Source organism: Condylostylus longicornis, unplaced genomic scaffold, assembly GCF_029603195.1.
Source record: "Condylostylus longicornis isolate FDR11 unplaced genomic scaffold, ASM2960319v2 ptg000243l, whole genome shotgun sequence".
NCBI lineage: Eukaryota > Metazoa > Arthropoda > Insecta > Diptera > Dolichopodidae > Condylostylus > Condylostylus longicornis.
In genome coordinates this window covers 72,355-87,938 of record NW_026578210.1, presented here as the reverse complement: position 1 = coordinate 87,938, position 15,584 = coordinate 72,355, and the positions used below count along the sequence as shown (strand labels likewise).

At 30.2% G+C, this 15,584-nt stretch overlaps 1 protein-coding gene and 1 long non-coding RNA gene across 3 annotated transcripts in view; both read right to left on the bottom strand.

Annotated features, from left to right (window-relative positions):
• Positions 1 to 757: 757 nt before the first annotated feature.
• The window catches only part of LOC129616591 (small conductance calcium-activated potassium channel protein-like), a gene marked incomplete at its 5' end in the record, with an annotated part of 64,140 nt that continues 49,313 nt past the window's right edge, over positions 758 to 15,584 (bottom strand). Inside the window, 2 exons of the mRNA XM_055532220.1 lie at positions 758 to 1,065; positions 4,355 to 4,518. Coding sequence (XP_055388195.1) covers positions 921 to 1,065; positions 4,355 to 4,518 — 309 coding nt within the window. The remainder of the gene's footprint in view (positions 1,066 to 4,354; positions 4,519 to 15,584) is intronic.
• Positions 11,300 to 13,883, bottom strand: LOC129616590 (uncharacterized). 2 transcript variants are annotated; one of them, XR_008697561.1, is made up of 4 exons: positions 11,998 to 13,883; positions 11,838 to 11,910; positions 11,570 to 11,779; positions 11,300 to 11,461 (listed from the first exon to the last, which is right to left on the bottom strand). It is a non-coding gene; the product is annotated as an uncharacterized LOC129616590 (long non-coding RNA). The 2 variants fall into 2 exon arrangements; XR_008697560.1 differs by having other exon boundaries at positions 11,300 to 11,779.

Genomic DNA, 15,584 nt, shown 5'->3' with positions numbered 1-15,584 from the left:
ATGATTTGACTATATCTCAGAAACTATTAAAGTTGTGATATTGAAATTTCCCATAAATAAAAATATCAGTAGGGCTGATGTTTTTTATAAAAGTTGTTGAAATTGCTTGACTCCTTTTGGGAGCTGCCATACAACTTCAAGAGTTGTTTGGCTATATCTCAGAAACTATAATATAAATTTGGAAGTTTTATGGCAGGTACGCGAACCAGTACCACGATTATAACTAACTATACGGTTCTGGAATTCACTATAATAAATCATTTGTGAAAATTTGATGCACTTAGCTATATTAATTTTTGAATTATCGTTGGGACGGATAGACAAAACTAAGTCGACTCCTAGCTTGATGCTGATCAAAAACAAATACTTGAGTCTATATCTTAAACCATTATTTCTTAGCGTTACAAACGGTAAAAATATTAACACCCTTGGAACACACATTCTACGGGTATAATAATAGTCGAAAATTTAATGTAGACAATCTTATTGGCAAACGTACTGTATGTATAAGTTAAATTTATAGTAATTTTAACTGTATTGAATATATATATATATTATACAGTTAAAATTTTGAGTTCGTAGTGTGTCATCAAATTCCAAAACCAAAACTATTACACTTCTTTTTCTTCAAAATTATTAATTTTTTTTTCTTATTTTTCTTCTAACTATTTTTCTTTTTACGACTGTGTATAAGTATTAAAATTTTTGCTTTGAGGAAAATATTTCTTTAAAAATAATTGAAAGAACTGAAAAAATGTAGTTTTTAAAGTACTTTTTATGACTTTTTTTATTTACGTAACAACACATGAACGCATAACAACCATAACATATTATTGACAAAAAAAACCTTACATAAATCGGTAAAATTTATTTAATTTTCATATTTAATAATTTCAATTATCCCTGTGTTGATGTTTATTTCAGCTATTGAATTTTGTTGGAAATGTAGACTGATTATTTGCATTATTTATATTCATTGACTCAGAAACCAGTTGTAAATTCCTGCCAGGGGCAGCAGGCATATTTGTAGGACATTGATATGATAACGGGTATGATGTAGTACTTCTAAAAAGAACAAAATAAAAAAAAGTTTTGCAATATGCTTCTTCATCGATTTTACATGTAAGAAATTAGTATTAATGAAACTTTATAATTTTATGTAATAGAATAAAATGGGAGGAAATGAGTTAGTACGCGCAATCACAGCTTATATTTTCCATCTATATAAGGTTAAACTTTACTACTCAACGCTAAGTTATACCTTCAAGAGGTACTCTTTGTTATGTTGAGCAACTCATTCAAAAGATCGGGTATCCAACCCTGGTGGTGAAAGTGAGTCAGTACACAATGAATCAACTGGTGGTTTCTGGAGCTACTTCAACATTTTGAATCAAAGGTTCAGAAATTTTCACCATAGCGACCCTTCTATACTAGACGGCTACAAACAACGCCTGTTCCCTGAAAGGGCAGATGAGCTGCAAAGAAAGAAAACTACCGTAAACTCTTCAGAAGCAATAGAAAATCACAGGTTTTTTTTACCTAAAAAAATCACATTGAAAACGTAAGAAACATAGCACAACGAGGGTGCTAAGATTCCGCGGAGGTAAAAAACAACAAAAATTAAATATTGGGACATGTAACGTTACCGGTCTGTATAAGGTAGCAAACTGAATATGCTATCAAGGAAAATACTCAAGATTAATATCCTAGTGAGCGAAACTCGGTGGCCAAATTCTGTTGAATGGTTTACTGACGGAGTCAAACTTTACTACTCTGGCAACAACCACGCTAATTACAGAAATAGAGTAGAAGTAATAGTAGCAAGTAATCTGCTTAAATATGTTGCGGCATTTGTACCACACTCGGATAAAGTCATGCTATTAAAATTTAATACCAAACCCATAGCACTAAATATAATCCAGGTCTATGCCTCCACAGCCGATAAAGATGACACAGAAATCGAACAGTTTTACAGGAAAATTAAAAATATGTTAAATTTAACAAAATCCAAGACATAAACTTAATAATTAGTAATTTTAATGCGAAATTCGGTGTCGGAAAAGTGAGCGAGATTGTTGGACCGCACGGTCTAGGCTAATAATGAATCTAGGTCCAGAATGTAATAAAAAAGGCGATCTTCTGGTTGAATTTTGTCAGGAGGAAAACTTCAAGATTACCAAAACTTGTTTTTGTTTAACATCTAGACGTTTATATACTTAGACATCTCCGCAAAACCGTGATGATAAAATAGTAAGAAATCGAATTGATTACATCTTAATTAATAAGCGCTTCGCTACATCCATTGTGAAAGGTTCAACCTACCCGGAGGCACGTGTCCCAGCTAGCCATAATTTACTTTTAGCTGAACTTGAAATTAAATTGTCCTGCATTAAAAATCCACATCTGCAGCCAAAGTTAGATACAGAAAAATTTAACAACGATGTAATCAAATTCACTCTATCTACGCAAATCAACAGACAACTAAGATCCATTGCAAACCATCACGATATGAAACGGTGTGAAATGAAACACGAAAAGTTTTGAATAATTTATGGCAAAGAATTTTAGGAACAAAAAAGTTTACACTTAAAAGAAAGTGGATGACCGACGAAATTCTTTTACTAATGGAAGAAAGGCGTAAGCAGCGTAACATAAGTTAGGCAGAATATAAACGTTTACACTGAATAATTGCATTGAAATGCAGGAAAGCTAAAGAGGATTGGCTGGATCAGAAATGCAAAGAAATTGAAAGATTGCAGCGATGCTACGATGACTTGAAAGATGACGAGATGAAAGCTTTGGGAAAACTATATTAAATTGCGTCAAATGAATTGTTGGGTTCTAGACAATTTACTGGTTCATCAATCACAAGATGAGATACGTAAGGCTATCAACTTAATCGAAAACTGTTGATTCGGATGCATTACAAGCTGAAGTGATAAAACTTATTGACAATGGAAATTTAGCTTTACTAGTGATACCGGTAATTATCCAGAAAATTGGTTGAAATCAACTTTTATAGCATTTCCGAAATTGTTCAATGCAAAGAATTGTGCCAACCACAGACTAATTAGTTTAATGGATCGTACTTCAAAATCCATAATCACATCTACAAAAAATGTGAAAGTTATATGGGCACAACGCAATTCGATTTCTTAGACGGAACGGGTACTGGAGAAGCTCTGCTCAGCGTTAATGTCACTGTCGTGACGTGAAAAAAGAAAAAAGATAACTCGTATTCATGTGTTTTGCTAATTACGAAAAAGCCTTTGATAATGTTCAACATTATAAACAGAAATATTGGAAAGAATCGGCTTAGATGAGAAAAATGTAAGATGCATTAAAAATTTATACTGGCGTCAGCCCACCCAGATACGCAACAAAGAAGGAATCACAAATAAGATACGAATAGAAAAAGGTGCATTTCTCACCACTAATTTTTAACATCTACGTAGAAGCTACTTTCCAAAAAGCTATCAATTCACTGAACAAAGGAATTTAGGTTCACGGCACTTTCATTAATAATATTCGATACGGAGATGATACAACATTAGTAACCGATAACATCGACGATATACAACAAATAGTCAACAGAGTTAATGAGCACAGTCAAAATTACGACTTAAAAATCAATATAGAAAAAAACTAAATTCATGATTGTAAGCAGCAACAGAAAAACTTAAAGCAATGTAACAATTTCAGTTAACAATATCTTGAATGCGTATTGAGTGCGTATCCACCTTCAAATACCTTCTTGGATGCTGGCTCCATGAAGACTGGAATTCGAACAAAGAAATAAAATGTCGAATTGAAATATGCAGAGGTGCATTTTGTAAATACAAGAAAATTTTATCTAACGTATGCTATGTTTGATCTATGATGTTATGTGGGTTGGAATCGTGGACGTTGAAAGTGTTACACATGAATAAAATCGAAGCTATTGAAATGTGGATCTAAAGAAAAATACACAGTATACCGTGGACAGATCGTGTAACAAATTTCCAAGTACTAAGTATACTTCATACTCAGACAAAACTCCTTCGCATAGTAAAAAGTAAAACGACTGCATATTTTGGTCATGTGATGCGAGGAGAAAAATACGAACTTCTTTAACTAATAATTGAAGGTAAAATCAAAGGAAGAAGGGGTGTGAGAAGAAAACAGCTTTCCTGGTTAGGCAACATAAAGAATTCGATAGGTGTAAGAACAGCAGAGGAACTGATTCATGCTGCTGCAGATAGAGTCTTTTTTCCAATATAATTGCTAACATATGATTCGCTTATCTTAAGTATAATAAATATAGTAAATGGTGAGTTTATTGCATAGATTTAAAAGTTATATTATATGTATGTACCTTGAATGAGAGAAGAAAGTAGGATTTGCCGAAGTAGTTTGAAACGATTGAATTGAAGACAATACAGCAGCATCTGGGTGCAGAAAATTTTTGCGATTTTCAATTCTCTCGTGATGTTGGGTAAGACATCTCATTATAATATCTGGCATGGATTCAAAGTTTTCCTAAATGTCAGAAAAAAAATTAATAATTTATGATTAATTTCATAGTTAAAATAAAAACATTGGTATATCGTTTGTTTGCAAAATAATTTCCTGTTAAGATATTTTGGTAATTTTAAATTAAAACAAGTAAAAACGTTTCAGTCGGTATAAACCGATTGAATTATACCCTGCATCTTTCGTTGTTGTATAGCAATTACTCAAACCTGTGAAACCATTCTATAGAAATTTCACGGATATGTCTGATTTATAACTGGACACACAACTGCCAAGTTTCATGAATCTGACTTTATTTTTTCAAATATTTAAACTTTTGGACTTGTATGGGAGCTACTCGTAGCTGTAGAGCAATTCAACCAAAACTTCAGAAATATATCTGACCTTTAACTCGACACACAACTGCCAGGTTTCATAAATCTGACTTTATTATTTTTCCAAATATTTAAAATAAGCTTTTGGAGTTGTATGGCAAGTACCAGAACCTGTCAAGCAATTCCATCAAAACTTCAGAAATATGTCTGACCTACAATTGGGCACACGACTGCCAAAGCTCATAAATCTGACTTTATTATTTTTCCAAATATTTAAAATAAGCTTTTAGACTTGTATGGGAGCTACTCGAACCTGTCAAGCAATTCCACCAAAACTTCAGAAATATATCTGACCTATAACTCGACACACAACTTTCAAGTTTCATGTATCTGACTATATTATTTTTCCAAATATTCAAAATAAGCTTCTGGAGTTGTATGGCAGGTACCCGAACCTGTCAGGCAATTCCTCTAAAACTTCAGAAATATATTTGACCTATAATTGGACACATGACTGCCAAGTTTCATGAATCTGACTTTATTATTTTTCCGAATATAAAAATTTGGTGTTGGAGTTGTATGGCAGCCACCCGAACCGGTGCAGCTATCCCATTATAATTTTTAGAGCATGTGTAGCATATAATTGGACAAATGTATACAAAATTTTATATTTATAGCTTTATTAGTTTTTGCAATATTTAAAATAAACTCTTTGAGTTGTATGGCAGCTAACCGAACCCGTTGTCCGAATTGGTCCAATAACAATAGGGCTCGTCCTTGGCGCAAAAAAAAAAACTTGTGAAAGTTTGGTGTCGATTGCATTATTCGTTTTTGAGTTATCGTGCGATCGGACGGACGGACGGACAGACGGACATGTCTAAATCGACGCAGAATTTTACGCTGAGCAAGAATATATATATATGTCCATACCGCAGATGACTCCTTCAAGTAGTTACAAACTCCATACCAAAGTTAATATACCCTTCACGAAGTGCAGGGTATAATGATGATTACAATTATTTTATTTACTTTTTCAAATACAAAATTGAATGGCATGTTGTAAAAACGCATAGATATTTTATACATATAGACACATAGATATTTTATTTTCTCATAAAGTTTTAGACAAAATTATTTTATATATTGTTAATTTTAAACTGGTTATAATAACTACGTCTTAAAAGAGTCGAACTCATATAAAAATCATCCTTCTTGTTTGAATTCTACACAAATATAAAAAAATAAAAAAAAAATTAATTGAATTATCATAGTGCTACAATTCTTTTCCATTTATTGTATTACTAATCAGAAATATCCAATTAAAATATTTTAGGTGTCGTCAAAAGTTCTTTTGATAAGAGAATATGTTCAAAGAAAAGCACTTTACACTTTATGAAAGTAGAGCATTTGAGAAAATTATGAACATAAACAAAAACATTTATAGGTTTAAATGAATGAATAATTTTTTCAAGTACTAAATATTTAATATATGTATCTACATAATATTATGTATGTAAGTTCCCATAAAAAATTTGGTTCTATAATTATGTAGAGTATCAACAATGTGCTTCAATGTCAAAAACACAATCATGTAGCTTAAAATTGAACTTGATTAAGTTTAAAAATCTAGATTGATTTTTAATTAAAAAGTTTTACATTTACGTAGGGAGTTTCGGACCTGAAGTTGAAAATCTCGAAAAGTGCTTGCTTGGTGTTTTATTCATGAAATATTTTATATAAAACTTCATTTTATTATATATTTTATTTTTTAATATTTTATTATTAAATTAATAAAAGTTTCGAACAAATTTAACCAAAAGCAATATCATATTCGCAACTTATTCTCAGTTAATAGACTTACTATATTAGAGTAAATATGGAATTATTATATACGAGTTTACATAGCTACTTCTCAGGCGTCAGAAAGTACGGGTACTTCAAGAAGGGCTAGAGACATGGGACAAAAGTCATTTGATAGGACTTTGCTTCTAGGGTCCCAGAAAAAGCATTAATTCTACCCACCCTCCCCCTTCACCCCCCCAAAGATGATATGTGGCCGCTTTTTACAAAATGGTACTACATCCTGTAGAGGTAATTTTTTATTTACTTTTGGTAGTATAAATATTATATGTAAATTCATATTTGAAAGTGTGAATTATAACAAAAAGATATCTACATTGTTTTATAATAAGTATGTACGTACGCATTTAGTTATGTATTCTTTTCGCGATCTGCTGCAAAATGTATTTGTAAGCAAAACATAAGTGTACATTAAATTTCTTGGCAATATATTTTTAGTACAAAATTTTATAAGAAAATATTATTCTATTGCATTAAACTTTTTACAAATAGGGTATTCTCAAAAAAAAAATCTGATGTGATCAGCACATAACCGACCGCAATGTGTATTGTCTAGTTAAGTGAAAATGTTACAGAATATTATAAAAATGTCTGTTAAATACTTATCTCCAATTTTTAGGATATTAGTAAGCTTATAATTAACATACCTAGAAAAATTTAAATTTTACTCTTAGTAGAATTTCGCTTTGTGTTACCCGAATTCCCTGAAATCTCACCAGTTAGTTTCGGTAACAACCAAAACTCAAATATCAAATTTCAAGAAATTATATCAATTCGTTCCGTAGATATGGTGAAAAATGTAAAATCGGCCCGCAAATCAGTTTTCTAGCTCTGATCTTTCCAAAAAATTTATATGTTCATTGTTTTAATACGAGGAATTAAAATATTAAAATTCAATGAAATCGGTTGATTATTTCTCTTTATATACACAAAAGTGTATGTTTGGCCCGTAGTAAACGTCTAGTTGCCGATGCCTGATCTTTCCATGAAAAAATTTACATGTTCATTATTTTAATACGAGAAATCCAAATATTAAATTTCAATGAAATCGGTTGATTATTTCTCTTTATATACGCAAAAATGTATATTTAGCCCGTACTAAGCGCCCAGTTGCTGAGGTCTGACTTCTTCAAAAAGTTAGGAGATTTCGCGGTCGGTCTTGCGAAGCTTATATATAAAATTTAAAGTAAATTGGTTGAATATTTTCTTGAAAATGTTCAAAAATGTAAAACAGGCCCGCTAAAAAGTGCAGTTTCCGAGGCCTGATATATCCCAAAAGTTGATCAATCCGTGCCATGTTCGAAATAAACTTACTTAAATAATTATAAAATTTCATCAAAATCGGTTCAGCCGAACTTGAGATACACGCGTGCATACACAGACCGATAGACCGACGAACCGACACGTTGCTAAAAATAGTTTACTTACACTTCCCTACTATGGAGAAGTGCATTCCCACTGAAAACTCGATATGCAAAATTTGCTATCGAGTCTACCTATTGTATACCCAATACGGTCGGTAAATATTTAGAATGGAAACTCGCTGATAGTGATTTGTAAGGGTAAAGCTTTTGTAGTTTCATTTAAAAAAAAAAATAAAATTATCAATAAAAAGAAATTCATCTGGCAAGTCGAACTTTTCAGGGTTCGAACTTGGGACGTTTTGCATAGAAATCGTATTCTATATGCATTGCCTTATAGAGCATTAGTATTAACTAATTATACATTCACGTATTTTATTTGCATGTATTATTAAACCCAAATACATACGTGCATGGATTTTAATAGCGAATTATTTTATGCGTATACGGTAATTTATCGCTTAAAGTGCTTATTGTCAAAATAAATTACTAAAAAGATATTAGATCTCAAAAGAACTAATTATTTGTTTAATTATGTACTTTTTTAAGAGCATTTCTTATTCTAAGTTTTATTTTACAAAATATTAGAAAAAAAAATTTCTATATGTATATTACGGGTGTCTTTTTGAAGAAAGAAAGTAAACTTAAAATATGTCAGACATATAATGGAACACAATTACAAAACTACACACATAATACTTGCAAGACTTGCAATACAAGCACACACGACTGATTTGGTTATATGATTCTTGATATTATTTTTTCCCCTATGATTGCTGTTTTCTTGGAAATTAATTCGAAGAATTTTGTTTATGAACAAGACTAAAGCCTCATTGATCGAAAGCTCGTGGTTAGCTGACGTTACACTTATGAGTTTAAGATTTATAATTTTAGAATTATTTGGATTTTGTTTTTGGAATATCGAAATTTTTTTACTGTAAGAATATGAAAAGTGTTTTCATACGTTTACAGCAAATATAAATGCATTTGCCATAGGATAAAAAGTTTTAATGTAAAAACTATCTATACGTATAATTATAAAATACTCTGCTAACACAGAACCCATACATTATAAGCAATAATTCGTATGAATAAAAAGCATATCTAAATGTTAATAAGGTAATTCAAATAGTATTTATTATCCTACTCTTATTATTTACAACCCCATCATGTTATACTATTGTAATATTTAACAAAAACATTGCACTTGGTTCATTATGTTAGCGTTGTATATTCTATTATACCGTTGAAAAGATATTTGAGATGGATGTAAATCAAAAATAAGTTCCAAATTTGAATGAAAATTACAAGCGCTATTGTGCGCTTTTTAGCGCTTTTCCAAAAATTTTTTGAAAAAGAGTGCTTATTAGTTTTACTCTGTCCGTCCATCCGTGGACACTTTTTGTTTACAAACTTCTACATCCTTCAAGATAGAAAGCTGAAATTTAACAGATACATAGATCTTTATTAGAAACTTATTTCCCTAGATAAAATTTTTACCTATCTCCCCCCTCTAAAAGTTATACCCCCCAAGACCCTAAAAATGGCCTTTTTTAAGTATTTGTTGCAATGAAACCATAAAATTTTTGAAATTTTTCAAACGCAGAAAGGCAGTATAAAGTATACTATAGTTAAACTTTAGAAAAACAAAATAGCCGTTGAAATTTACCGTTATCTAAAGTCCCTTTTTTCCAAATTTTTGATGTCGTTTTTCTTCTAAACCCCAGCTCGTAGAAGCTTGAAATTTGAAAAATTTGGGGCTTTTAGACTTTAACAAACAGTTCATTTTGTTAGCAGAAAATTTTTTTCCATCTCCACCCCCTCTCAAGTTATCACCTCTTCAAATTTGTAAAATTTGAATTTTTGATACCTTTTATTTCCGAAACCGCAAGCTTTTTCAAATTTCTGTAAATGTAAAAAGCTAATGGTAAATTCCATAACATTAAAAAATATAATTATTTTTCTTAACTCACACAATTAAACCTTAAAATCGAGCATTATATTAACCCCACTTTATATCAATTTTTGCTTTATTTCAGACTGCATATTTGCATCATCCTAAATATATGCAATCCTAGAAATAGTTTTGTATTAAAAGAAAATAATTTTAATAGTGTGATATGTATACATAGATTGTATTTAAAAGCAGAATTTTCACTTGTTGAAGGGAAAAGCGCTGCAATACAAACCATTGGTTTGACCCAATTTTACTGAGTAATTGACGTTCAAATTTAAAAAAATGAGTTAATTTTCCTAGAAAAATGCATTAGAAAAGAACTACATATCAAACTTAAATGCATTCGATCTGTTTCGTCTTCCAAATGAAAATGTGCTGAATTACTGAAAAGTTTTTATACCCGTACGAACGTATGTTCGAAGGGTATACTAAATTTGCCTTACCGTTTGTAACGTTAAGAAATAACGGCGTTAGATATAGACTCAAGTGTATGTTTTTAATCAGCGTCAAATTCTGAGTTGATTTAGCTTTGTCTGTCCGTCCTTCCGTCCGTCCGTCCGTCCGTCCGTCCATCCCAACGATAACTCAAAAACTAATTGAGCTAAGTTCACCAAATTTTCACAAATGATCTATTGTAGTAAGCGCCAGAACCCTATTTAAATTGGACGTGATCGGGGTACCGGTTCGGGTAGCTGCCATACAACTTCAAAAGTTATTTGGTTATATCTCAGAAACTATAAAAGCTGTGATATTGAGATTTCACACAAACGAATATATTAGTAGGGCCAATGTGTCTCATAAAAGTCTTTGAAATTACTTGGCTCCTTCTGGTACCTGCCATACAACTTCAAAAGTTATTTGGCTATATCTCAGAAACTATAAAAGCTGTGATATTGAGATTTCAAACAAGTGAATATATTAGTAGGGCCGATGTGCTTGATAAAATTCGCTAAAATTTCTTGGCTCTTTCTGGCTGCCATACAACTTCAATAGTAGTTTGGCACAGCCAGTATTTTGAAAAACACATAGTACTGAAATTTTGCATAAATTAATATGGTAATACGACAACTTAAAGTCATAGTCTGCCCCATAGTTAGTTATGGCATATTAGTTATTCGCACATAGGATAACAAATTCGTACGGGTATCACAGAGTTGACAAGGTCAACTCTATTTTTTCTCTCGTTTTTATATAAAATTTGAAAAAGAACTATTTTTTTTTATTAGCCAAAATAAAAAAATAACTTTAAAAATGTTCAACTTTAGACGCATATTCAAAATTTTTTAGAATTTCTTTGAATTCACGTGTCATTTATTTAAAAAACAAATTTTTCAATTAAATATGATACTATCTAATTTATACAGGCACTGGTTATAGTAAGAACATATTGAATAATAAATATTATTCTACTTCCAGTTCTGCTCTGTGTCCACTTTCCAATGTTTTTTTTTTCTTCTCTGAAAAAGAAAAAATAATAACAGAGTTAAATACAGTTATTTATAAATTTGTTTGAGCCTATTAATATAAACATATTATATATTATTATTAAAAATATTGTTTCATACCTCATCCTTTTAATGCAAAATGCGGCATCTTTCAAATAATTCTTGAAAAAAGTAGAATGTTAGTATTGAGTATACTCCGGAAACGTTTATTTACACTTCTTAAAATTTAATGTAATATTTGTTTGAAAATATGAAAGATTGTTTTTGTAAAAGTTCCATTCCACGAATATTGTACCAATTATGGTACAATATGCGCATTGAAATCACCCACTATGGAGAAAACAATTAATAAACAAGTACATATATTTACTTAAAAACTTTAGATTACCAAGATCTGCATGATTAACAGAGATTTTCCGCTGATGAAAGTTTTCGACTTCGCTTGAAGAACATACTTCACACTTTTTTTCATATATTAAGGACGTTATAATAATTTTGATGACTTGAATAATATGTGTATGCAGGCAGTAAAAATTAATTATACATACCTATTTTTAATTTCAAAATTCTGCAGGTGAATGTGGTTAATTTTTTATTAGATTGCAATAAATTTTGGCTTCCTTTAATCTGCTCATTTTTGTGCTGGTTTAAGATAAAATATTATTAGTTACAAGAGTTGCAGGAACGGTTACTATAAACTTCTCTTCGTTTTCAATGGTTTCCACAATATATGCAATATTGGAAAAAATACGCTTCTATCAACTGAAATAGATAAACTCAAAAGTTTGCAATTAATTTCTGATAGACAGAATATTTCTGAATTATTAGGAATTATTGAATATTCGAATATATTAAAGACAGCAGATTTAATTGGTAATTCGTAAAAATCTATAAAATAATTCAAACCAGCTCCGTATATAGCTGGCTCATTTTTTAAGAAAGTATAATTTGTGAATTTAACAAGTTGTTTGGATTTCGTTGAAAACCATCTATCCTTTTTATTATTTCGCAGGTTAAAATTGTCAAGTTGTATTTTGTCGAAAACTCCTTGACAAGCTTGTACACTATATATTGAACACCGCTTTTTTTAATAATGTATATTTTAGCACCAATTAGCACACCAATTTGAATTGAATAACAATTATTTGTTTCACTTATTTCAATTAACCTTCTTACAATTTGTTCTAAAGGTTTGCGTCCGGAAAAAACTGAACTTCAGTTTTTACAAACTGAAGTCGATTTTCAAGAGGAAATGCACTAAAATTATCTAATTTCTCAAAATGTTTCACATCTTCAATAATATGAAGTGAGCGGTGTACGTTATTACTGATATTTTCTCCGAAATATTATTTTAACAATCTTTCTGCAATATGTATATGGTGTTTAAAACTTTTACTAAATTACTCGTTATAGAGCAATGCAAAAGTAAATAATGGTTGAAGTTTTCCATCGGAAAAACATCTTGAAGAACAACCGGCCAAAATAGAGCAAAAACATACGAAATTCTGTCGCCTTCCAAAAGTTTATCAAGTTGATGTGAAAGTTTGAACGATCTTTTGCCTTTAACAGTAAACTATAAATATAAAAGTAGTAATTTTTTAACTATTCCTAAGCATATTAAGTGCATGAAATCTAATGGGAAATCATTTATCATATCAAGTTGTTCCTCATGTACTCTGTTTCTCAATCTTTCATTTGTTCTATTAAATGTTTGACTAGTTTCGTGAAAACACATCTTTTGAAATTCATTGGGATAATTATCTTCGATATTACAGCGGCCAAATGAAAAATAACCCATGTGCTCCTTTGTACCTTTTACGAAACTTCTTGCAACGGTATCACAGATAAAACAACTTAATTTATAGTCATAATTTTATTGTCTCTCAAGAATCCTGTTCGAAGCAATTTGTAATTTTTTCTGCGAATTAACTCCAACAATCATTAGCGTTGTATTATTTTTTGAATTTTTACTAATTAGAAAGCCATCAATATTTATATCTACTATTACCACATTTACATCACATTTCACCAATGTTGAAAATAGACTATCTTAAATATTATTAAGACCATAGTGCCAGTATTTTCCCGATGGAACAATTTTAATTTTAATATTATTTGAAGTAGGTGTATCAAGCAATGTTCTCGAATCTGATGGTGCATTTGGTACTTTATGCTTTTTCCGTATATCTTAGATTAAATTGCAATTATCTTTAAAAACTTATTTTTTAATTTCTCTGACATTATCGTCTATATCTGATATTTTATTTGGTTGAACATCTGATTGAATGTTTAACGTAATACGTGGTGACCGCAAACTCATATTAGATTCCGAAATTGATGCTGTTTTTAAAGCGTTGTACTCTAAAATAGCATGCCTTAAATTTTTAAGATATTGCTGCGAACGCCTTCGTAATGTCCTGCGACTTAAAAACTTTTATTTCATTTTGTTTCTTATTTAGTTAATCAGACTTATCTTATAAACTACTTAACATATATACATATTATGTTTATTATATTTATATTTTTAAAAGTTTATGAAAATTTATGTAGTTTGATTATGTAAACTTCTAAAACAGGTTTTAAGAATTAGCTGTAAATTATGTTATCGTACTTTACCTTTGTAACTAATTTGTAATAATTTGTAACAAATGCCGTAAACAGGTCGTTGTTACATTGTTATTAAGTTGGACATTCTATTTTTACGCGAATTAACAATGATTAAATAAATTAAAATATACAATATTATGATGAAATAAGAAAGAAATTTCAGAATCCAAAAAAGCCCAAATGCTACGAAATTTTTACCACTAGACTAGAATTTTTTGTTTTTGGTTATACATTTTATGATTATTTTATGCTTATGTTTATTTTTAAAACAATTGCTTGCTCAATAACTAATCATTTTCTCTTAATGTTTAAAATTATTATTTATATTACGAGTATATATTCTAAATTAGAGTTCCTTAACTGCTTTAACATTATTTTAAACCACTGCACTAAAATGACTTTCTCTCATAAAATCTCAACAACGACTGACAATCGACATGAATAATGATAATAAAATGAGAAATAACTCCAACATTACTTAACGTCAGCTTGTTTATGACGTAAGTTAATATTGTCGTAAAAGTAAGTTAAATCTGTAGTTTCAGTTAGTAATCGGGTATAAATCGGTTACAATACAATGTATGCTAACAATTTGTAACTTATAGTTAAAACTGACCAATTCTCAACCCAAGTTAAAGCTTACTAATACCTTAAAAATTAGAAGGAAGTGTTTAAAAGGCATTTTTATAATCTTCTGTAACACTTTCACTTACCTAGACAATAAATATTGCGGTCGGTTATCTGCTGACACATCAGATTTTTCTTTTATTTATTTAAAGTTCAGATTTACTTGTTTCATATATAAGCTTCGCTTGACCTTTCGCAAAACCTCCTAACTTGGCGAAGAAATCAGGCGTCACCAACTGGACGTTTACTACGGGCCAAATATACATTTTTGCGTATATAAAGAGAAATAATCAACCGATATTATTGAAGTTTAATATTTAAATTTTCCGTATCAAAGCAATTAACATATAAATTTCTTGGAAAGATGAGGGCTCAGAAGCTGATCTGAGGACCAATTTTACATTTTTTGCCATATCTACGGAACGAATTTATGCAATTTCTTGAAATTTGATATTTGAGTTCTGGCTGTTATCGAAACTTGGTCAGCATTTCAGGAAATTCGAGTAGCACAAATTGAAACTCTACTAAGAGTCAAATTTACATTTTTCTATATGTTATGTTAACTATAAGCTTACTAATGTCCTAAAAATAGGAAAGAAGTATTTAACAGGCATTTTTATAAAATTCTGTAACACTTTCACTTAACTAGAAAATACACATTACGGTTGGTTATGTGCCGATCACATCACAATTGGTGGTTTTTGAATTTTTTTTTGTCTAAGTACAATATTGAAAACTGGCACTTAACTGTTAAAAATAAATTATAGCTTTGTCATAGTAACAAGAAGCAAAAAAAAAATAAATAGAAAAATGTAATATGGTACTTATACAAGTTAACGAGTTTAATTGTTCGAAGTTTAAAAAAAAAGAATTTATTTGGATGTTAATCCAAATCTTTATT